Consider the following 26310-nt stretch of genomic DNA (forward strand, 5'->3'; position numbering starts at 1 on the left):
ATATGCATAAATTCTGAGGTTATTGATCCCTTTTGAAAATTCTGAGTGTTTCTCAAAATCACAAATAGGAGTGTACTGGTACTTTACAATAAGAAATAATAATTAGAATTCATCAATAATTAAAATGATTTATAATTATGTGTATTTAATTAGCGATTTAATGACAAATAGTTAGTGTGATAGTCTCTTTGAGGTAAGAACCTGGACATTCTCCGAAACAGAATACTGGCTACGTCACTGAAAACTATTGGAACACCAGGGGTTCCACGAAAACAGTGAGCATTAAAAAGGATTCCACTAATCAAAGAAATTAAGAAACACTGTATTAGACAAAGCATTAGGCTTACTTTTGGACTGCCAACATGAAAACGTCCCTAGCCCAATTACGTAAATATATGGTGTACTGAACAGTCGAACTTTCCATGTAGATTTTAAAAAATCATTTTTTTCAAACTTAGATAAAGTGATAATTTCATCGTAATATCGAGGACAGCAAATATAGAACCTGCCTTTGATGTGTTTCTCGCTATGGTCTTTTCATGAGCATACTGTTTGCTTTCATCCTAACAGCCATTTTTGCACTTTGTCAACAATGATCAGACATTACTCAGATATTAAACTATCACATCCGGAATTAGAGGTGAGTTTTATAAAACTGCACCACTAACTATGGTTCGCTCATGTCAGGTTGTTTATTCGACATTCAATGAATGTATCAACTGTTTCTACGCTTGCGACAAATAGTTTTTAATCGCCTTCTCTTCTGCTTCAGAAACATCGTCCGGGACGTAACCAACCATCTGTACCAGACTAGGGGCAACCAGAGCGGCCTCGACTTGGCCGCCTTGAACATTAACAGAGGAAGAGACCATGGAATACCTGGGTACACACGATTGGTGGAATTCTGCGGAGGACCTCAGATCACCAACTTTAGACAACTGGATCAATTGTTCCAAAGAGGAGTTCGACAACTCTTCGAGAGGGTCTACGAGTAAGTATAGTTATAGTTTAAATATCCACTTTCCGGTTTGCATTCCTGATCTGAGACGGAGCGGGAAAACTACATACTTTGTAAAAAGAATTTAACGACGTTCGATATGATTTATCTACTTTATTAAGTTTTTTGCTCTTTTCAGTTGCATCTTATTATTCTACAATGGCTTCGAGCCATCACAGTACACTGAATGATTCAACTAATTTTACAAATGATTTCATATCAGTCTCATGTTTGTCTTGTGTTTTCGCTTAGTAGCTTTCAGATTCGCCATTTTTAAAGTGCGAGATTTTTTCTCTAAAAGTTAGTCAGCATGTGAAGGATTTTACAACCAAGCAAATTTTTTTATTAGCAATGAATTTGTTGAAAACTTGAAGGAAACTTAGGATAGTTTTAAAAAAATTGTGGTAATCATCTAAATTCACCATCATTGATAGAAAACATTTTTGTGTCCTAATAATCAGGGGTCGATTAAGATATCAGGATGCTCTAGGCCAAACTGTTTTTCGGGGACCCCTTGTAATTAAACCTCACAATTTTAGCCATTAGCTCAAATAATTTTAGACAATTTGGGGACCCCTTCAAAGTGAGAGCCCTTAGCCACGGTCTAGTTGGTCTATTCAGTAATAAGGATCTGCTAATAATCTGGACTTAAAGAGGACGCGATTGGAGATGAACTTACATTAATGTTATTATTGCACTAAAACAGTTGAAAATGCTCCGAAAGTGAAATGGTATTTTTTTACAAAGCGCGTCCATAACGTTAAAAATAAATAAAATTCAATAAAAGTATTAAGTATCATTACATTGATATTAAATGAGCTGTTTCAACTGTAATGCTTACCAATAATGTGTACTCTTTTTTATTATACCAATAAGAATAGCAGTAAATTTTTGAAAAATCTGTTACCTTCTTCGTTTTCTATTAGGAGTGTAGAAGACATCGATCTCTTCTCGGGGGGTCTCGCCGAACGACCCAACCAAGGGGCAGTAGTTGGACCCACTTTCACCTGCATCATAGGCATCCAATTCTACCACCTCAAGTACGGAGATAGATTCTTTTTCGAACACGGAGGACAAGCTGGCTCTTTTTCACCTGGTAAGATCAATCACGAAATCAACACAATCATATTGCAGTGGACAAAATGGGGTCGTTTCCAAAATTTTAAAAGTATTTTTTCCGAAAGAGGATGTTTAAAAACATAGAATCTGACCATTTTTAAAATAATTTCTTTAAGTTTAATATATTTAAAAAATTACTAAAATCGGTGCTCTTTCATCGTTTAACGCTTCTGCCGATGACATCACAAATGATGAAATGCTATTCAGTGTTGCCATTCACGGTCCAAAATATTTAATTCGCATCTTTATTCACGTGTATTGGAAACGATATGGTTGATAGCAAGCGTAGAGCACAATTGTAATTCGCTTCTTGATTATCATAACGTGGAAATGCGGCAGAAAGATGCGCCATTGTGCATCATTTGTGACGTCATAAAGACCACGCCTTGTTTGAAGAATCGGACATTTTAAAAAATTAATTAAAAAATAACTGTTGGGAAAATAAAAGTATTTTCTGAGTCCATGTTTTTTTTTTTTTTTCTTTTTTTTTTTGCTTATTCTATCAATTTTAGTTACAAAAAGTACTACTTTTGACTGAAGGAAACAACCCCATTGTGGACACTTTTTGTTTCCCTTTTCCCCTAAATTCATACGTAGGTCGTCTCAGGTCATAATAATTGCGAATGTGGTCTTGCTGCAATTGCTGTTGTCCTTTTTGTTTCAAAAGTAGCCTTCGGAAATGAATTTCGAGAACAGTGCAGCAACAGTTCTCGTTGAAACGAAAATTAATTAAACGTGACTAATTAAAAGATAATAAAATACATCAAGGTTAAAACTGATCCAAAAGCTACTATTCTTTGTTACATTTCTTTGGTTGTACATTGGTTATGTTTCTTTGTGTCCGATTATCAGGAGACCCCATAGCACCTATAATCTTTAAATTTGGTACAAAGTTTTACTATTACCCAGAATTTCCTGCAGATACTAACTATAAAATGGTTAACGAATAAATACCTTTGTGCTGAAAATTGAAATAATCAATTAACCAAAATTTTGAAGCACAAAAACTGCAAGTTACTGAGATTTTTGCAATTTTTGGGCTTTAAAACGTTGGTTAATTGCTTATTATAAAACGGTTGTTTAATTTTTATTTTACTTCTATTAATTCATTTTTTCAATAGACCTTATGACACATGCAAATTACGCAGCAACATGGATGGGAGGCGATACATTAGAGAAGTTAATTTCATGGTCACCCCCCCCCCTCCACACTCATTCCTCTTGTTTTTGTTAAACTGTACTTTTCTCTTTAGGCCGCTCCTCCAAATTTCAGAGTCTTAGCATTGTATGGAATGAAATAAACCATTGTGTTTATTCCTTCATGTACATTCAATTTATGACAAATTTCTGATATCATCTGGTTCTTCTATAGAAAACCTTCATAAGAACATCACACACACATAACCATAGTCTTAAAGAATATATTCATTGCATTTTTCGTGCTCTACAACACATTCAGCTAACTTTTATATATTTCCTTTAAATATTTGCAGCAATTACAAAAATATCGAAATACATATAGTTTTAATTAATTTTATTTTCTTTAATATTCAGATCAACTCAGAGAAATAAGAAGGACGACACTGGCGAACCTTATTTGCCAAAACACTCAGATCCAGCAGATCCAACGAAATGCCTTTTTATACAGAGGAGCGAGGTAAGTGTCTGTCTTCCTAAAGCCTTATACTCTTGCAGTTGCAATTGCGAGTTCCACCAGAGTTAGGCTCTCTCCCATGGAAAGTAAAACTCGCAGCTCTAAGGGGAAACGAGCTGATGTGTGCATCACATGACTTCCTTTTACACCAATTTAATGCTATTTCCCTATTATTGCAACTTTAATGTGATTCTATCTCTAACTCTCTAAATCTCACCAACAATGGCCACATTGAATCCAGATTAAAAAAAAAAAAATGCCAAATTTTTAGCCAAGTTGGCGATTAAAGTTTGGCGATATATCGCCAAATGTCCGCCAAATTATAACACCACTTGAGTTTACATCGAAATTAACAATGAATTCCCCCCAAAAAGGTGCAAAAGACCCCTTTAGAAACACCCGAATGCAACCAAAAGGGAAGGTGCACAACTAGACCCCATTAAGAGTCTACGTACCAAATTTCAACTTTGTAGGACATACCGTTCTTGAGTTATGCGACATACATACACACATACGCGCATACGTACGTACATACAGATGTCACGGGAAAACTCGATGTAATTAACTTGGGAAACTTCAAAATGGATATTTCGGGGCGTCTATACTTACTTAGGTACATATGTACGTGTGGTCGGGTCGAAAAAAAAAACTCAACATTCATTTGGGGTTGAGCAAAATGGAAATTAAGGCCGATTTTTGAGTGAAATTTTTTTTCGCGAATACAATACTTCCTTTTTTTGTAAAAGGAAGTAAAAAAGGTTTTGACCAAACTCTAATCAAAGCAAAATTCAAGAACAACAACCTGCTGTTTATGTGTGATTTATTTCTTCGACAAAATAATTACTTTTCGGTCAACCCACTATGTGAAGTAACAATCTTTGGTATACAATCGAACACGCTTATAACGAGCGCAAAGGGCCCGCGATATTTTCTCGTTTTAACCGGTGCTCGTAAAAAACGAGCTCGTAAAAAAATCATAAAAATTCATCACAGTTGCCTTTTTCCTTCTTTTTAATCACTATACAGTTCCAAAAAAGTTTGTTGGTTAATTTGCTTTGAACTGTCTGAATGTCTCTATCTTGTGCCATTGTTTTTGAGGAATACACAAAACACATGTAATTCTTAAATGCTTCTTAACTTCCACATATTAAAAAAAAGCCTCTGCCGTCGCTTGTTCTCAAGATTTGATTTTTTACTAAAATCCGGTTATATTCGTAATGTTAAAGAAAATTTACCAAAAAAGGACAAACTGAGTTGGAAATCAATAGAAATTTCATAATTCACGAGATATTGCTCGCTTTAATCAGGGTTTGCTCGTTAAAAGCGAGTTACGCTACCATTCACTTAACATTGTACCAACTTATATATTTCTAACTTCCTCGCTAAATCCGGGTTCTTGTTAAATCAGGGCTCGTTATAACAAAGTTCGACTGTACAAATTTAATTGAAAATATCACGTGGAAATCCCAGTGCAAGCTTTTTATATGCCAGACAATGTTTATATAATGGATGTACTGGATATCAGAGCTCTGAGAGAGAGCAACCAGTCCCTCTTCGATGTTCAGAAATTAACCTTTTAAATGATCGAGCAGAAAAAAAAAACCCTTGGCCTATTCAATGTTTTAATTTCTATTCCTTTTATGCATGTGTTCATTTATTGAACTGATTTCTAATTTTGGAAGTCAGTTTTTCATTGTGTTTTAGACCCAGAGTTTCTCAAACTGTAGTCCGCGGACCCCCAAGGGATCTGCTGTGCTATTCAGCTAAAACGTTAAAAAGTTGCGATTCACGATTTTATTCCAATCGAGATTTTCATTTGGAATAAGTACTTTTAGTGCAGTTGGTCATTTTACGCCATAAAATGCTACATACAGCATCTTATACATATAAAATCTGAGTATCTATCTATCTATCTATGTCCAAGCTTCTTCTCCCGAACGACAGTGAACTGACCATCGAACCAGGTATCGATGGATTCGTCATCTTCCCGTCTTCATGTTTGGCTATTTAACATAATCCTCCGGTAATAATTAGCGGAGATATCAATTAAAAACTATTAATTATGGACTCTTAGATTTCAAAATCAAATCCCTATTTTTCGAAGGCTTTCCTCCATTCAAATTATTATTCAGTGCTTCATCTCAACTTTCCATAACAATGCTTTTATAGACACGTTTAGTGGTGACGTCAGGGGTTGCCAGAAACTCGGGGAAGTTTCCAATCATGCCGTTGCTATGCGCGTTGCTAAGGAAGAAACAACATAGGATCTTCGTACGAATAGGGTTAGAGCGATGTTTAATTGATGGTTTCTTGCCAATTAAAAGCTTAAATAATTTTTTTGGCGGTTTCAAGTTACATATAAGCCACCTGCAGACATCATTTGACGAATATCGATAGTTTTTACGTGTGAATCGGGTTAAAATTCGGCAAAACATAGACTTATGTGGAATACAAGTGTGTTTTCTCGAGTTATACACTCTTCTTATTGTTATTTCTTTTTCTTTGGGTGGAGGGGGAACAACTTCGCCATTTGAGAGGATCTGGGAAGACATTGCCCCTCTCCCCCGCTTTTGGAAAATTGCTGTATTTCTATAAATTTTGCGCAATTTTTTTGTCTTTCGATGCAATATGCATTGACTGTATATGATTTAAACCCCCCCCCCCCCCCTTTGCAGAAAAATTTGAAATGACGGGACGAGGGAGATATATTTTTTTAAAATCCTGTTTAAAGCTTTCTAAGAATTTGTTTATAATTATTTTCTTCGACCGGGATTTTTTTTTTTTTTTTTAAATGTTATAAGTAATTCTTTGTTTGGGGAAGGAGAATTTTTCACTTTTCTCGATTGTGATGCTTGTTTGCATTGAAGTTATTTTTTTTTTTCGAATTGGAGGGGGGTTGTTAGGTTACATTGTCCTTATTCTAATGCGAGTTTGATTGGAATATTTTAGTTTAAAAGTTTTTCTTCTGCGAGAACACACACGTAATTTAAGTTAAACTCCAATTGAGTTCTATTCCGAATAGGAATAAAAACTAACTTGAAGAAATTGGTAAAATTCCCATTGAACCTAGAAAAAAACTAATATGTATATCCTTGTCGCCCCCCCCCCCCAAAGAGCAATTACTTAAAATTACGCGCAGCAAGAAGAAATATCCCCTCCCCCCAAAGAAAAAAAGAATTTAATTGAACTATGCATTGAAATAGTAGAACAAACTGAAATTTTCGATGTATATTTATGTATATTGATATAAAAAATATGTATAACAAGTAGAGTAAAGTAAAAATCCCCCGCCTCGGAATACAAAAAAAAAAAAAAAAGATTAAAATACTCGTGACAATTTGAAGAAAACACGCAATTCTCCCCTTTCCCCCAAAGAGCTCGAAGGAATGGAGTTTCATATAAAAATATGCATTATTACTGGAACAAATGCAGAAAAATCCTCCCCCCCCCCTCCAGGTATCGCTGACTAGGCTGACATGGTCTCTCGTCTTCTAAAGAAAAGAATGCATACAATTCAATTAAAACTACTCCTCTTCCTAATAATAATAATAATAATAATTAAATTTCGCTCTATACTTTAAAAGAAAAATCTCACAACCCCCCCCCCCCCCCAAGTCATGATATTTCAAATTTCCTAGAAGGGTACGTACAAAAAGGAAATAGTCAATGTACGAGTATGTTGCGTCGAAAAACAGCAAAAATTACACTAAATTTATTGAAATACAGTTATTTTCCAAAAGGCATGAGATTGGCAATACCTCTCCTGACCCTCTCAAATGTCGGACCTATCCCCCTCCCCCCCAACGAAAAAGAAAATAACAATAAGAAGAGTCTATAACTCTAGAAAACACACTTGTATTCCACATAATTCTATGTTTTGCCGAATTTTAACCCGATTCACATGTAAAAACTATCGATACTCGTCAAATGATGTCTACAGGTGGCTTATATGTAACTTGAAACCACTAAAAAAATTATTTCGACCATTTAATTGCCAAAAAACTATCAATTAAACATCGCTCTAACCCTATTCCTACGAAGATCCTATGCTGATTATCCCTTAGCAACGCGCATAGCAACGGCATGATTGGAAACTTCCCCGAGTTTCTGGCAACCTCTGACGTCACACTAAACGTGTCCTATTATAGTGCCTAGAAAGAGTAGTGTGCCGATCGGCGGGGAAAAAGTGAGGTCAGATCTGAGGAAAATCCAGGTGGCGCTTGCACTCGAGTAGTACGTTATGCTCCTCAATCAGACTCGTTTTAAATCAGCGATTGCCATGCTGATTTCGCAGTTTAAAAGCCCCGTTTTTCGGCTTAAACTTATTTCTGCGCAGAAGACAAATTCTGTAATAAGTGCTAATTGTTACATGGGTGTTCGTTTATTTTTTGAAGCATATAAAATTACCTTATTACCTTATTATAAAACTACCTTACTTCAATGAAAATAGTAGACTATAAGGGCCCATTCATTAAATACGTAAGGGTCCCGAGGGGAGAGGGGGGTTGGAAAAGCCTCTTACGTACCCTTACTTGGGGGGAGGGTCAAAATCATTTCTTACATAATATTTTCCAAGTCGATATTTCACATTAGAAATTGCGCGGTCAAGTGATTTGGCAGAGATTATGTTCCATTTGCGTCTGGAAGGTAAGAAACGTGTTAGGATAAGATTTTTTTTTATTTGTTTTACAAAGAATTTATAGTGTAAAATATAATAAAGGAGTCCATATTGCGTACGGCATGTTTTATTTGTAATTAATATTACATCAAAAAAAAAAAAAAAAAGTCGAAAAAAACATTCAGTTTAGATTCTTTTCAGTAACTATTTCTTTACGCAAAAGGTTTAATTTAATAATGTGAATTTAATAACGATTGCAGTGATGTAACGATTCAAGATTTGTTATCTTATCATTTTGAAAATCGAAATGGAATCTTACATAAGAATGGGGGGGGGGGGGTGAAAATTCTTACGTACCCTTACATGGGGGGAGGGGAGTCAAAAATTGCCAAAATCATCCTTACGTAATTAATGAATGGCCCCTAAGTATTCAATAACAGCGCGTCTCTTATTTCTCTACTAATAATAAAGCTGAGTCCTCTCTGTCTGGATTTCTGTCCGGAATTCTGTCTGGATCCCTGTGACGCTCACAGCGCCTATACTGTTCGGCCAATTTTCATGAAATTTAGTACAAAGTTAGTTTTGTAGCATGGGGGAGTGCACCTCGGAAGCGATTTTTCGAAAATTCGATTTTTTCTTTTTTTATTTTTAAATTTTAAAAACAGTTTCCGAAGCAGAATTATCATAAGATGGACGAGTAAATTACGAAATTATCCTGACGTGGAATCGTAACATGGGAAGAGCGAATGAACATAGCCAATTGGCGAGAAATTCATCATCCATCCTTTGCTTTGGTATTTTTTTAGTAAAGTATGTTGGCAGATTTGGGAAAATTGTCGGAATTGCCTCATCTTTCAAAAAAGGTCTTCCTCGAGGGAAACAAAACTTCCTCACCATTTATAATATGCTTATAATGCGTTTCAATAAAATTTTTTCGAAAATGCAGAGCACAAATTGAGCAATATTTATCAAAAACTTTATCTAACCTGGGAATTAACGAGTTCCACTTCTTTAGTTTTTCTTCATCTGCTGGAGCTTTAAAAAGCGAAAACTTTTTCTTTGCATGTTTTATATCCACTTTTGCACCCTGGTACGAAACAAGATGAAGCTTTACTTCTTCTAATATTAAACTTTGATGTCTCCATTAAAAGCCTTAAACGCTGGTTTCATGAAATATTCACGAAATAAAAGGTAAAAAAGAGAAACGCGGAACTAAATTGTAACAAAATCCCGCGTCTACTAATGTAAACAACCGCGAAATTGAACGTACACCTCGACCGCACTGCCCTCTAGCGGTTTTTCATACATTTTGTCTTCAAGAATCGAAGGGGGAAAAAGCGCCGATCGGCACACTATTCTTTCTAGGCACTATACTTTTATTAAAATGTATAGCGGGTGAAGAAAATCATTGAGATGAAAGATCTGTTGCCATTTTTTTTCTCGAATATGAACAGGTAAAATTCTTGTTTTTATTTTGAGGCTTTTCCTGTAATCAGGGGATTTAAAATGTTTACTTTTTGGGGTTTTCCGCAATCTGCCGCAAAATTTCAGTGACTTTTTTTTTTTTTGGTTCAAGTCTGATTGTTAAATACGCGTCACATGACATAACTTTCATTTTCGAGGAGGACCGTGCACGTCGTAAAGTAAATGAGTGATTTACAAGTTATTTGAGTTCCTTGAGGGTTTGTACCTGGAAAACGGATTGATGTAATTCTTGTACGACCATGTGGATAGAATCCATCCAAATATTTATCTGAGTGGTATGTTGCATTAATAAACACCCGGGCAACGCCGGGTAGTAGACTATTTTATGTAAAAAGCGGATTGTTATTGTGCATAAATATTTCCGATATAGTCTATCAGATGTAATTCAGTTTAACGTGAGTAAAGATTATAGTTGATAATGCATATATTTTCCCCTTTTGTGCTGACTGAAAATGTACTCATAACTTGTATCATTGATAACGATTATTAACGTTGATGAGGTGTTTTGGCAAAAATATGTTTTACTGGTGTTTTGCAAACCTTGCTTTACGCGCATTTATTTATTACTTAACGCGTTAGAAACTAGTGTCAGTGTACTACAAAAGCATCAACTGGACTGCTCTTACATTTTTTAGGTAGCCCGTGCAACGCCGGGCACGCAGCTAGTCTTATACATATAAAATCTGAGTATCTATCTATCTATCTATGTCCAAGCTTCTTCTCCCGAACGACAGTGAACTGACCATCGAACCAGGTATCGATGGATTCGTCATCTTCCCGTCTTCATGTTTGGCTATTTAACATAATCCTCCGATAATAATTAGCGGAGATATCAATTAAAAATTATTAATTATGACTCTTAGATTTCAAAATAAAATCCATATTTTTCGAAGGCTTTCCTCCATTCAAATTATTATTCAGTGCTTCATCTCAACTTTCCGCAACAATGCTTTTATTAAAATGTGAGCGTGAAGAAAATCATTGAGATGAAAGATCTGTTGCCATTTTTTTTTCTCGAATATGCTCAGGTAAAATTCTTGTTTTTGTTTTGAGGCTTTTCCTGTAATCAGGGGATTTAAAATGTTTACTTTATGGGGGTTTTCCGCAATCTGCCACAAAATTTCACTGACTTTATTTTTTTTTTTTTTTTTGGTTCAAGCCTGAGTGTTGAACTCGCGTCACTTGACATAACTTTTATTTTCGAGGTGGACCGTGCAAAGCCGGGCGACGCAGCTAGTACTATCCATAAAAACTGATGATCCACAAACCACTCCAACAAATCATAACAACAAAATATAAACAGTCTCAAGACGTATGTTTTTTCGAAATAAAATTTAGATGTGTGTGATATAAAAAAAGAACATATAAAACTATTTGAAGTATAAAACAGAAAATAAATAAATAAAATAAAATAAGACGGTCAAGCAATAGTTTCACTTAAAAAAGAAAAAAGCCTTACATTAACTTACATAATGCTTTTGAATTTGTTTTCAGCCAAGTGTGTTCGAAATTAGCCAAAGTTGCCAATATCAGCGAAACCTGGCAACCCTAAACAAGTTTAAAATTTCAAAGCGAGAAGAGACAGATTTTCATTGTTATGGTTGCAAATCGTCTGCCTGATGTGTCAATTCAGTTTTTTTCAAGACTTAACTTAATTAGACTTTATATTAAAAAAACCTTTTTGTAAAAAATCGCGTTTTTACAGAAAAAACACTGATGTAGATGAACTTGGAATGCAAAACTACAATTAAATCCAAAATTTCATCCAAAATCATAGAGCCGTTTCCGAGATAAGAAATATAAATATATATACCATACCCACAAGAATTGCTCGTTTAAAGATATAAGATACTTATTATTTATTTATGATTATTTATTATTAATTTCACAAGTGTCTCAAATGCTAATTGTTTAAGTATATATAATTTTTTTTATAATGTGTTTTAGTTCGTTTTAGAAGGACAAGGAGTTATGTCACACAATAAATTCTCACCTCCATTACCTAAACATAAAATGCCATTCCTCATTAACACGTGGCAGTAATGACACCAAATGTTACTTTCCATGATACAACGGAGCCCCCTTGTTCATTTTCAGCCACAGTTGTTGAAGTTGTGAGATTTTTGTCGAAAAACAAGAAGATAGATTTTGCTTTAGAAACTTAGTGTGGTTATTCTGATTTCTCACCTCCGTGACCGAACTATAGTTAATAATTAAAATCCTAATACGGCATAAAGATAGAACTCATATGAAAAATTAACACACTTAAACTACATGAAATACACCACCAGCTCAGTCATTTCCGGCCGAGGACTGCAGTTTCGTGCTTATTAGCACTCATCAGCCCGGCATAGGAAAGTGACTGAGCTGGAGATGGAAAAACCTCTTAAGGAAGCCAAGAGTGCCAAACTGGTAGCTAATATAGAATTAGCGCAGACCAGACGAGTGACCGAAGCAATGGTTCGGTTCACCTCGAGGATTGAAGGCAAGGCATGGTATATTCAGTAAATTACGGGGGCCCAATAGCCTGGACTAAAGCAGAAATACATCGCCAACTCAGTCATTTCCAGCCGAGGACTGCAGTTTCGTGCTTATTAGCACTCATCAGCCCGGTATAGGAGAGTGACTGAGCTGGAGATGGAAAAACCTTTTAAGGAAGCCAAGAGTGCCAAACTGGTAGTAGTAGAGGGGCTATGGTAGAAATCAGAGCCGGAAACTGCATTTTGTGATAAAATCATGAAACTTGGCATGCATGTAGACAATGTCCGTATAAACATTTTTAGAAGGGGAGGCATTTCAAATTCCCCCCCAACCCCCCCCCCCCCTCCGGCGGCCATTTTTGGTCAAAAATCCAAAACAACTTTTATTTTTTATTTTTTGAAAAACACCCACTGTTTCTTTTTTTGTGAGTTCTATTATGCTTACTAAAGCGTAAAAAACCATTAAAATATCTCTTAACCTCCTAATTTTCATAATAATTTCAAAAACTTTGATTTTTTAACCAAAACTTTAACTAACTTAAGTCTTGAACATTTCTGGAGGAGTTGTTTGAGAAATGTTTTTTTTAAATGTATTTTAAAGCACTATGTTAAAGAAAATCAATTCATTTATAGTAGAACCCAATAATCCGAACCCCAAAAATCCGAAACATTAGAAAATCCGAACATGTGTTTTAAAATTTACCGTCAAAAACTGATTACAAAACTAAGAATAAAACTAGAAATAAAAAATCATAAACAAAGCTAGTATTTTTTTTTTCAAAACTTGAAACAAACATTTCAATTGTTACTTAAGAATGTATACAATATCTTGATTAGTTAAAACGAGATCAGTTTTCATTTTCGGCAAAACAAAAAAGAAAACTTCAAACACCTTTTTCGCAATGTTTTGAAAGTTTGACACACATTCTGCAGTTTTATCAGTTATATTTGCACTAGCGAAATGAGAACGAGGGGGGGGGGGTGCACGGATATTTTGTTCATAGAACACCAAAATTTTTTATTAGGCGCTTTAAAAACAAATTTTAAGTTTTTTCTCAGACGATTTGAAGCGTTTGTTCTATGTTTTAAACGATGTAAGAGAAGTAAATTATTGATTACTGTAATAAGAAGTTTAGTGCTATGTTAGTAAAGATAAAAATATTATTATTATTAATAAAATTGTTATTTTTTGAAATATAACTCACTATTGCAAAAACTACGACTAAAACTACAACAAATCTGAGTAAGTGATATGTACAATGATTGTACAAAACATAATTTTAAAACGTTTGAATTTACAAGTAGTTTACACAGATATATAGCATTTTCCTTTGCTGTATTTACTGATCGATGTGCAGATAAGTTCATTTTTGAAGCACCCGCAAGTTATTTGAGAGCAGTTGTTTTTTACACTTGCATGACATAAATTCGCTTTAAGCACTTGAAACTGCGGGCAAACTCAAAAAAGTACACTTAAAAGAAAGAAAATTAATTTGAATTCTGAAATTTTGAATTCAAATTATGTTTTTCGCAATCACGAACTGAGACAGGACCCTACTCATTGGAGTTATTATTTCTAGAAACGGCTCCTGTCCCCCCCCCCCCCCCAAGTCTGCCTCTCCTCCTGGTTGGTTACTTGTGCATAGTTGTGTGTGTGCGTAGACCTCTGTGTATGCACGTAGGTGTGTGTGAGTGTATGTGTGTGAAGTTATGTGTGTGTATGTGTGTGTGTATGTGTGTGTTTGTGTATGTATGTGTGTGTATGTATGTGTGTGTGAACGTGCGTGTGTGTAGGACATGGACGCCTCCAACCAGGAGAAGCGGATAGCTCAAAACCGGAGCAGCCGCGCCTCCCCGCGCCGCCAGCAGAGGACGGTGGGCGGTGGTGTTGCAAAGGCTTCTGGTCCAAGTTGAAAAAGGCACGGACACCAAAAACGGTCAAATGAGAACAATAAGCAATCGTGATTGCTCAACAAACAAGAACGTGCTTCTCATCAATTACTGTAAGCCCCAAAATCATGAATTTAAGTTCAGGCTAAATTTTTAGGCATACTGTTCCATTGATATCTACCTTGATAATCACTAAATAAGTTGCCAAAGGGCTTCAGCTGTGGGTGATAAGTTAATCATTGATCTTTGTTTGCTGGTGGAAAAACGTTTGCTAGCTTCATTTACAGACGGAAGTTACATGAAGACGAGTAGCAAAGGTTCGATAAGATATTTAAAATTTTTAATCAGGTATACTTTTTTTTTTTTTTGAGGTTAGGATAAGTATAAAAATGCACCAATCAGGATAGTCTTTCCATCTTTTTCACATCGTCAATTTTCCCCGACTTGCAACAAAGAGGTCGTGTCACATCCTGAGAATGAGTAGAATCCTCTTTAAGCAACTGCTTTTTGTTGACCGAATTTGTGAGCAAAATCTTGGACTAGTATTAGTCGAAAGTGTTTTCCAGCTACAAATGTAAGCCCTATCTTCTTTCTCCCCTTTTTGTACAACTCATGGAAGTATGATATGCCTAAAATGACAGCGGGCGCCAACAGTTCTTACTCATATGCTTCTGTATCCTCTTTCTTCAGCATCCAAAACATGTCCGAAGATCCTACAATCAGCTTCCTCGTGATTTGATGGAGCTAGAGGTGTCATATGAAATGAAAATCTCCGTCGAATCTTTAAGAGCAAATCAAGATGCTATTGGCAGTGCAATCATGGAAAACAATTCAGTCTTCTTATCTGCATTCCGGAGGAAACTGATCCAGTTCTCTGGAAGCAAACCATTTTCTCCAAAATGATATATTTCTCCCAGTGGCGGCTCGTGCCTTGAAAAGGTGAGAGGGCCAGATCACGGGTGCACTCGCCTCGCCCCCCCCCCCCCCTTTGGTTTTTGAAAAAAAAAATTGAAAAATATATATTTTTTTAATATTAAATTTTTTTTTTGTTAAATTAATAAAATTAATTTTCGCAACTAAATTAAAAACATGAAGAAGTAATAACTTTTAAGGTATATTCAAAACTAATATGAAAATAGTCTAAAAAATAATGATTACTTCTCTAAATTGTCGTTATAGTAAGCTAATTACTTGAAGACAAAGAGTCAAGAAAGGAGCAAACGGTCTAATCTTATGCAAATGAAGGCTTCTTCCTTTACTGTTGTTTATTTTACATAGCCTGAATCGCTTAAGAACATTCAAACTGTGTAAAATAAACAGCATACAGGTAGGGTAACGGTCTCTGCGAATCCTGCTGTAAATATTGAAGTTCAATGCATTGGTGTTGAGGAGAAAAACACACACACACGCGCGACAACGTATAATCCGCACCTCATTAATTTTACACTTTTTAACAGATAATCTGCGGATTATATGCAGGATAATACGATACAATCTTTTTTTTTTTAATTTCAAGCACGAATGCACAAAAAAAAGGAAAATAAATAAAAATTATAAATAATTGTCTTCTGAAAAAAGTGAGGGAGCCCGGCCCCCTCTGGCCCCTTCCACGAGCCGCCACTGATTTCTCCTATTCCTCTTATATGTCTTGCATCTGTATCCTAAATAGACTTCAGATACTAAAACAAAAAAATTTCGGTCCTATTTCGTTTTATGTGAACGATGAAAGAACCATCATAGACAATAGCATCACAATGTATCTCTGCACTTATTCTAAAATTAGGATTCATAATTTTCATCTTCAGCATCCTTTCTCAAAACGTTTTCATCTTCTCTCGAGTAGTCTTCATCAGTAGGAATACTATTACTTAATTCATTGAGCAGGAATGTTAATAACTAGACTTATTTCACGTTGAAAGAGCTCCATTTATTGAAATCGATGGAGGGTGAGGTTGATTTTCATAAAGGAGAAATTCATCCAGGTTTAAATGTACGATATCGCAAATAATGAAAAGCTCTGAAATTGAATCTCCATCGAATTTTAATCTTTTCACTAAACAGACTTACTGGTTTTTCTGTAAAAATGAAAGACTAAAAAGTTTCCTTTTCTACCCGTGAATATGAAGTGACTTTTGAGTCACAATTCCTTTCTCTATGAATTTGTTGTAACTTTTTTTCCCCAACTTGCCCAATCTTCATGAGTTGCTCCACATATTCTTCGTCTACTGCTATATTCCTCTCTAATGAGAACAATTCTTTCGATGTTTCAAAAAATGGATTTCTATGTTCAGCGTTTGCTCTTCAAGGCCTGACTCTTCAAGACCTTTCTTGAAAACAGACTTTGGAAACTTAACATTTCTTCATTGCGTATATACAGCGTTTCTTTAAATGAGCCAAAGTAACTTTTTCAAATTGGGTAAAAAATCGATAACTTCAAGACCAACCAACATCCATCTTCTTAACGCAGTTGGATCTGTAATAAACCAATTATACCCCCGTCTCCTTTCACCACCGCATTGTTTTGCTTTTGCATGTTAGCATGGTACAATCCAATTACAGAAAACAAGTTTATTGTCTTTTTTACAACAAACCTTCCTTCTTCGAAGGCTTTGTGTACGTCTGGAAGGTTTGTGGGTTAAAGAAGAAGATTTTTCATGAAAAATGGTAACAATCGAGCATACTTACTAAAAAATATATGTACATCGTTTAGTATAGCAATAAAATGGGAAAAAAAACACAGAACACCTTTGAATTGAAAAAGGGGTTCCTTGAAACCTCGAAACACGTGTATTCTGAAATCTGTTTATTTGTGCTAAACAACGTTGGATCCTGTTACACTTTAGGTATGTCTTTTTTTCCCATAAAATGAGTAAAAGCTTACTAGTGATCAATCGGGTAACGGAGAATTAACAACAGCAACAATAGTAATGATAGAAATAAGAAGACATTTCTTTCTATTAAAATTATGTTGTCTTGACATTAATTTCACCTGTTTTCCTTCAAATCTTTTTTCTCTTATACCCTTTGGAATAGTTTCGATTATGACAGCTCGGTCATAAAAACGAGGTGCATCATGACCGGATAATTGGACAGTTCGGGCAATTAGAGTTCGGATAACTGGAACCCTAGTTTGATATAACCCTAATTAAATTTAGAAACCAGTAATTATGTAATGAGGGGAGAAAATTCACGTCAGAGAATTTACAAATTAAAAATATCGATTTTTTTTTTAAATAACCACTTTTTGTGAAATTATTTCGGAAATCAGAAGTTTAATGGAGCTTTAAACGGTAAAAAATATAATTAACATCTATGGAGTGATACAAGCAATAATTAAAAAAATTATAACAATTTGTTTTTAAAAAAATCACTATTTTTGGTTTTCGACCAAAAATGGCCGCCAGGAGGGCTTTGGGGGTGGGGGGGATTTCGGAATGCCTCCCCTTCCTAAAATATTTATATATACAATGTCTACAAACATGCCAAGTTTCAAAATTTTATCACAAAATGCAGATTCTTCCCCCGTAGCCCCCCTGACTATAGCTAATATAGAATTAACGCAGACCAGACGAGTGACAGAAGCAATGGTTCGGTTCACCTCGAGGATTGAAGGCAAGGCATGGTATGTTCAGTAAATTAAGAGGTTTTTCCATCTCCAGCTTAGTCACTTTCCTATGCCGGGCTGATGAGTGCTAATAAGCACGAAACTGCAGTCCTCGGCTGGAAATGACTGAGCTGGCGATGTATTTCTGCTTTAGCCCAGGCTATTGGGCGGAAATTTACTGAATATACCACACTTAAACTAGGCTAACAGTGTTTTGTTCACTATCTTCAAAAGTTCATTTTTATTAGAAAACTTGTAGAAATTTGGCGATAACGTTTTTATCCCTTCTTAAATTTCAAAAAAAAAAAAAAAAAAATTTACTTCCATAACTCAAAAAAAAAGAGAGAAAGAAACGTAAGAAATGAAAAACAAACAAGAGCTCTGAAAAACATACAGAACAATGAATAAATAAATTTAAAGGAAAAAAGTGTAAAAATATATTAGAAAAAAAATAGATCTAACTGTGACAATTTTTTTTTTTTTTTTCGCTCGCAATGAGCGGGGGGGGGGGGGGGGCGCGAAGTTTGTAATTCTTTCGTAGGGGCTCCGAGGAGGTCTGAAGTTTGGGAAACTCTGTTTTAGACCAAAACCAACCCACCCATAATACAGTGAAGAGGTGCTAGTTTCCCTGCATTGACACTGCGCTTGCACGGAAACAACTTTTACAGCAATTGTTTATCTTTACTTGGAGATGCAAAAAAAAAAAAAAAACAGTTATTGAGTTACGGGATTAATTTCGGGTATTTTGTAGAATAAAAAAGGAAGTTTGGGGAACATCGGAAATTTCGGAAGTAAACAAATTTCATGTTTCCCCACATTCATTCTAGGATTAAAACCCGATTATGTAAAATTTTTCAGATGGTATCATTGCTAAAAAATCTTCCCTGCTCTCACTATGGAAAAAATTATTTAAAATGAAATCGAATCAAAACTAAAAATATACTTGTTGAACAAGTTTTTTTTTCTTTTTGAAAGAAATTAAACTGTTGGTTGATGTCCAAAAATAACTACGTAATGCTGTTTGTATTAATGTGATAAGTTTTTTAAAGAGAACTAAATATACAAATAAATCATTTAAATGTTTAATTACAAATTGGTATAGTGTTCATAAAAATAATAATAAACATTCAAATAAATCAAACCTCTGCGAGCACTGAGGGTTTTTTTTTTTTTTTTTTCATTTTTTGGCGGGCTGTTGCTCATTGGGAGGTCTTCGCGATATTTAAGGGATGCGCCCATGCTCTTAGGGGGGAGCCTCAACCCTGGCGAGCATGTCCCTCCCTCCTGGGCGGTGGTGTGTGTGTGTGTGTGTGTGTGTGTGTGTAATATATAACAATAAACATACGCAAATAATAAACATTCAAATCTTCCCTGCTCTCACTATGGAAAAAATTATTTAAAATGAAATCGAATCAAAACTAAAAATATACTTGTTGAACAAGTTTTTTTTTTTTCTTTTTGAAAGAAATTTAAACTGTTGGTTGATGTCCAAAAATAACTACGTAATGCTGTTTGTATTAATGTAATAAGTTTTTAAAGAGAACTAAATATACAAATAAATCATTTAAATGTTTAATTACAAATTGGTATAGTGCTCATAAAAATAATAATAAACATTCAAATAAATCAATTAAACATTTAGAAAATTCGTCGGTTAAAGGTAGTTATAATGCTCGTAAAACGCTTCTTTGGGCAGTTTTTATCTACTCCCAACGAGGAATCTAGCTGCGCAGAGTTTGTGCAGTTTTGTGACACCCTGTATAAAAAGCAATATAATTTTAAATCGTGTAGATAAAATATTTAAATATGTATATAAAGTTTTCCTTCTTTAAATTACCGAAAAATTCCCGGGAATTTTCAAAATTTCCTTCCCAAAAAAACCCGGTTTATTCCTTCATTTGCAACACTACTTGCAATTGGTAATCAAGAAGCTTAGAAACAAAAACATTAATATAGCCAGTACAAACGCATTAGAACTTTCTTACCCCAAAATGCGTAACGATCTCTAGAACAGTGCTTCTCAACCTTTTTTACTTTGCGGCACACTTAAGAAATTTCTAGATCAACGGGGCACACTGAAGTTAATTTCGCAACGGTAATATAGAAATGTTTTTATCATTCACTGGTAAAAAGACGAGGGGGGGACACCTTTTTCATATGAATGAAACAATTATAACAAACGTAGTGTATTTAAACTTATTTAGAAAGCAGAAATATTTCGAATGTATTGAGGTTGATAATGAACAACAAAACTATAGCTATTTAAAGAAAATTATGCTTCATATGTTTCAAAGCATTTCTGTCAAACATGTCATAAAAGTGCAAAAATTGAACGATTTATCAAATAATGTTTCAAGAAAGAAGCAAGCAAGAAATTAAAACCAAGCTCCTAACTTTTGCAAAGACGTTTGATGTTCGCTCTCTATGCTGGAAAGAGCTACACGAAGTTCTTGATCCAGGCTCTTTAGAGATGATCTCTTACTGTTTTTTATAAGTGCGAGGGCTGAGAGACTGAGTTCGCAAAGATATGTAGTTGAAAATGGTAGCAGCACATCAATAGCAAGACAAGAGATAGTGGGATACTCATTTTTAACCAGCAACCAAAATTCGTCCAAAGGCACTTCGCTCAGCTTAAGTTTTAGAGTACGGTCGCTCTTGAGGTTCATAAATTATTCTCGCTCCTTCAAAGAAAGGTCTTTAACTGATACATCCGTAGATGAAGAGAATGGATCGCGAATCCAGTCATACTGTTCCCTGTTACTATTCTTTTAAATAGTGCTGTAATTTCTCCTGAAGTATGACTAAATGTTCTGCCACCACATTCAGCAGCTTTTCTTCCATGCCATTTTCTTCACATACCATGTTGCGGTCCGTTTAAAAACATGTCCAATGAGCCACGAACTACTTCTTCTCTCCACAGCTGATTTTTTTATTTGAATCCGTTTGGCTTGTCTGTACATGCAACCCAAATTCTCTCCTTGTCCTTGCATTTTCCGATTCAATTCGTTAAGATTTTCAAAAATGTCAGCCATGTACGCTAGTTTTGCCAGCCAATATTTGTCTTGCAACAAACTGACGTACTACATTTCGTTTTTTGAAATCAAAACGTACCTCGTCCCTCAATTCGAAAATTCTTGATAATACCTCACCACATGTAAGCCAACGAATATCTGTATGAAGAAGTAGAGAATGGTAATCTGCCCCCATTTCTTCACAAAGTACGGAGAACAGGCGAGAATTACGTGGCCTTGATTTTATGAAATTCACGACTTCAGCCAAAGCTGACTTCAGCTCATCTGGTAAGTTCTGCCATGAGAACTTCACGCTGGAGGAAACAGTGTATGGTTTTAATTTCTATTTTACTAAGTCTCAGGATCGAACTTTGAGAAACTACGATAAGAGGAAATTAGTTTCGGAACTGGAAAAGAGGAAAACAAAAGCTAAAGCTGAGGCTGAAATTCCTGAGAGAGGGGACAATACTCCCGTTTGCAAAAGATTAAGAAAAAATTCTGTATAATTAGTTGATTTCCTGGAAATTAAAATCCGTTTTTAAAAAACTGAAAATAATAGGATCACAAGAAGTTTAAAAGAGGCGCGGCTGCAAATCCCGCCTCTCCCCTTGTTGGGTATGTCTTATTGCACATGATCGACAGGGTGCATTGAGAAGTTACAGAACGATACAAACGCTATTTGGTCGTAACTTTAAAATAAAATACCTCAAGGCTCTTTCTTTTCATATAACTACGAAAATACAGCGGCACATCGGGTTCCTTGTCGCGGCGCACCAGTGTGCCGCGGCACACCGGTTGCGAAGCCCTGATTTAGGTGACCAGTAACAAATTGAAGAAATATTTTTTTTTATTCTATTGATGGATATTTTTCAAAAATTGCAATTTCATTCGCTAGATTTTGTCTAATAACACGCCGAATTTTCCGTCGAACCTGATCACTTTTCAGAAACTTAACAGCATACACGAGATTTAAATACTGAAAATTTGATAAAACATGAATATTCAAAGTAATTCATTTCGTACTGCTCATGCGCGAAAGGTAGCAGTTTATAACATTCAAATTTTCGTAATCAAGTAGATATGGCAACTTATAAAAGAACTAAAGTAAAACATTATAAAGACTTATAAAGATGTCGGCGAGAGCCGAATTTCAATTATTCCCCGAAAGGCAACGAATAGTAAGGGATCGTTCGTAAATCTGCAACACTTGCCTCCATTGAGTGCGATTCGAGATAAATTCATAATTTTTGTGAACAACTCCCCCCCCCTCTCCCTGTGATTATCGCGTATCCTAGATGCATTAAAGTACCACTTATTAAATCGCCGATACACTGTTTAAAAAAAACCTGAAAATTCAGGTAGTTTTCTGACTGATTTTAACAGAATATTTCCGTAATGCTTCAAAATGTATTTTTTTCCTTACAAAAACGTAAACATCCCGACGAAAGCGGAATTTTTTCCATTTCTAGGGTTGCCGCTGTGCTGTACTTTGCTCCGATTAGTCTTCAAGTCATGATAAACATCACTTATTGATAGTGCTTATTAATCGCACTGTTACATTTTGCTAATTAAAAGCATATTTAGAATAACAGCTCAGATGCTGTAGACCAGTGCTTCTCAACCTTTTTTACTTTGCGGCACACTTAAGAAATTTCTAGATCAACGGGGCACACTGAACCTAACTTCGTAATGGTAATATAAAAATGTTTTTATCATTCACTGGTAGAAAGACGGGGGGGGGGGCTTTTTTAATATAAATAAAACAATTATAACTAACGTAGTGTATTTTAATTTATTCAGAAAGTAGAAATACTTCAAATGTATTGAGGTTGATAATGAACAACAAAACTACCTATATCAGACTTTAAAGAAAATTATGCTTCATATGTTTCAAAGCATTTCCATCAAGCATGTCCTTAAAGTGTGCACACTGCAATTAAACGATTTATCAAATAATGTTTCAAAAACGAAGCAAGCACCTACAACTTCCGTTTGACACTAATAAGACACTTCAGCCTACCTTGAGGAGCAAAGACGTTTGATGTTCGGCTCTATCCTGGAAAGAGCTACATGAAGTTCTGGTTCCAGGCTTAGAGATGATTTCTTGCTGTTTTTTTATAAGTGTGAGGGCTGAGAAGCTGAGTTCGCAAAGATATGTAGTTGAAAATGGTAGCAGCACATCAATAGCGAGAAAAGAGATGGTGACATACTCATTTATAACCAGCAACCAAAATTCGTTCAGAGCGGCACTTCGCTCAACATTGAGTACGGTCGCTCTTAAGGTCCATAAATTCTTCTCGCGGCTTCAAAGAAAAGTCTTTTAACTGGTGCATCGGCAGATAAAGAGAATGGATCGCGAATCCAGTCATACCGTTCTATGTCAGTATTCTTGAAATAGTGCTTAAACTTGTTCTGAAGTATGACTAAATGATCCGCTACCACATTCAGTAGCTTTTCTGCCATGCAATTTCCTTCACATACCACGTTGACGGTCTGTTTGAACATGTCCAATGAGCCACGATCTACTTCTTCTCTCCACAGCTGAATTTTTGATTTGAACCCGTTTAGCTCGTTCATACATGTAACCCAAATTCTCTCCTTGTCTTTACATTTTCCGATTCAATTCGTTAAGGTGTTAAAAAATGTCAGCCATGTACGTTAGTTTTGTCAGCCAATAGTTGTCTTGCAACAAACTGCTGTACTGCATTTCGTTTTTTAAAATCAAAAAATGGGGTACCTCATCCCTCAATTCGAAAATTCTTGATAGTACCTTACCACATGAAAGCTAGCGAATCTCTGTATGAAGAAGTAGGGAGTGGTGATCTGCCCGAATTCTTCACAAAGTATACGGCGAAAAGGCGAGAATTAAGCGGCCTCGATCTTATGAAATTCACGATTTTCACGACTTCAGCTCATCTGGTAAGTTCTTTGCCATGAGAGCTTCACGATGGAGTTAACAGTTTAAGGTTTTAATTTCCAGTTTGTTAAGTCTCAGAATCGAACTTTGAGAAACTACGATAAAATGAAATTAGTATCGGAACTGGAAAAGAGGAAAACAAAAGTTAAAGCTTGGGCTAAAATTCTGGGCGGGGAGGGCACGATCTCTGTCTGGAGGAGGCGGCGATATTCCCGTTTGTGAAAAATTTAGAAAAAAATTCTGCATAATTAGTGCATTTCGTGGAAATTAGAATCCGTTTTCGCAAACTGAAAATAATAGGATCGTGAAAAGTTTAAAAGAGGTGGGGCAGAAAATCCCGCCTCTTTGATTCTTGGGTATGTCTTATTGCACATGACCGACAGGGTGAATTGAGAAGTTACAGAACGATACAAACGCTATTCGGTCGTAAGGTTAAAATAAAATACATCAAGTCTCTTTCTTTTTATACAACTACGAAAATACCGCGGCACACCGGGTTCCTTGTCACGGCGCACCAGTGTGCCGCGGCACACCGGTTGCGAAGCCCTGGCTCTAATCTCATAGGAGAGAAATTTTAACGACGGGAGAGTAACCCAAAAGATTGAGGGCGAAATTACAGGCAATAAGATAATATTATTCTTTGGGTCAAGTCTCCATAGTTCTCTTTCTTTTGTTTACCTTAAATTTTTAGCAACTTAGATTAAAGTTACATAAAACTACTGTATATCAATTAGGTACCTAAAAAAGAGTGACTAAAACATGTATACTTTTAAAATTCATTTCCCTCAAAACTGGGGGACAGAATCTAAAAAATTCCAAAATCTTAAAAATTTACTTTTTAGGTGCAGTATCCTTTAACACTGAATTTCTTGAAAAGATCTGATAATTCTGAAATGGCTTATCCCTGCAAAAATACTTTTGTGTGACTGGTCAACCAATAATATGATTAAATTTTCCCTAAATATCCTTTTCATGGAAAAAGTTCCTCGTGGGTTGTCTCCCTAAGGGTCAAATCTCCCTAGTTTCCTTTATATTTCTTTATTTGTTAAAAATCATATTGTATGTCGTGCTACGACAACACGCTTCCAATCCTAAGACGTTCAGCGCATCAGTCGATTCCACTTTTCCAACGTAATTTTAAAAAAAACGAGCTGATGTGTGCATCACATGGCTTCCTTTTACCCCAATTTAATGTCATTTCTCTATTACTGGCAATTTTTAATGTGATTCAATAGTTTGCTCTCTAAATATCATCAATAGTGGTCAAATTGAAACAGATTTTTTTTTAAAAAATCGCCAAATTTGTCGCCAAGTTGGCGACAAAACTGGGCGACCAAAAGACTGGCGATTTATTGCCAAGTGTCCGCCAAACTATAACACTACTTGAGTTTACATCGAAATTAACAATGATTTCCCTCCAAAAAGAGGCAAAAGACCCCTTTAGAAACACCTGAATGCAATCAAAAGGGGAGGTGCACAACTAGACCCCACTAGGAGTCTACGTACCAAATTTCAACTTTCTAGGACATACCGTTTTTGAGTTATGCGAGATACATACACACATACGCACACCCGCACATACATATATACGTACATACAGACGTCACGAGAAAACTCGATGTAACTAACTCGGGAATCGTCAAAATGGATATTTCACGTGTCTATACGTTCTTAGGCACATGTGTGAAAATCAATTTTAACCGCGCTTGAAGTGAATTTTTGCAAAACTTCTTCTCATCTTTCTTTAAAAATCAAACAAAATTAGCCTCCTATAATGCATTTAGAGAGCAAAGGGCAAATATATATGCCTTATTGCTTCGATCAGGCTTAAATACTTTTGATTGCAGGAGTCTTATAGTTTCTACAACTTTTTTACTTCCTTTTACAAACGAACTGATGTGTGCATCACATGACTTCCTTTTACACCAATTTGATGTCATTTCCCCATTATTGGCATTTTTAATGTGATTCAATAGTTTACTCTCTAAATATCACCAACAGTAGCCAAATTAAAACCATATTTAAAAAAAACATAAATTTAAAAAGATCGCCAAATTTGTCGCCAATTTGGCAACAAAACTTGGCGACCAAAATACTGGCGATATATATCGCCAAGTGTCCGCCATAATATAACACCACTTGAGTTTACATCGAAATTAACAATGATTTCCTCCCAAAAAGGGGGGAAATACCCCTTTAGAAACACCCGAATGCAACCAAAAGAGGAAGTGCACAACCAGACCCCACTAGAAGTCTACGTACCGAATTTCAAATTTCTAGGACATACTGTTCTTGAGTTCTGCGACATACATACGCACATACGCACATCCGTACACACGCACATATACGTACATACAGACGTCACGAGAAACCTCGTTGTAATTAACTCGGGAATCGTCGAAATGGTTATTTCGAGGGTCTATACGTTCTTAGGCACTTATCCACGTGTGGTCGAGTTGGAAAAAAAAATCATCATTCATTCGGGGGTGAGTAAAATGAAAATTAAGGTCGATTCTTGAGTGAAAATTTTTTCGC

General features: G+C 35.6%; 1 protein-coding gene across 1 annotated transcript in view; it reads left to right on the top strand.

The window, feature by feature from the left end:
- LOC129226787 (chorion peroxidase-like) overlaps positions 1-11425 on the top strand; it is a 66345-nt gene extending 54920 nt beyond the window's left edge. Inside the window, exons 11-14 of the mRNA XM_054861416.1 lie at positions 773-991; positions 1924-2093; positions 3671-3773; positions 11368-11425. Coding sequence (XP_054717391.1) covers positions 773-991; positions 1924-2093; positions 3671-3773; positions 11368-11425 — 550 coding nt within the window. The remainder of the gene's footprint in view (positions 1-772; positions 992-1923; positions 2094-3670; positions 3774-11367) is intronic.
- Positions 11426-26310: the final 14885 nt, after the last annotated feature.

This window comes from Uloborus diversus, chromosome 7, assembly GCF_026930045.1.
Source record: "Uloborus diversus isolate 005 chromosome 7, Udiv.v.3.1, whole genome shotgun sequence".
NCBI classification, from domain to species: domain Eukaryota; kingdom Metazoa; phylum Arthropoda; class Arachnida; order Araneae; family Uloboridae; genus Uloborus; species Uloborus diversus.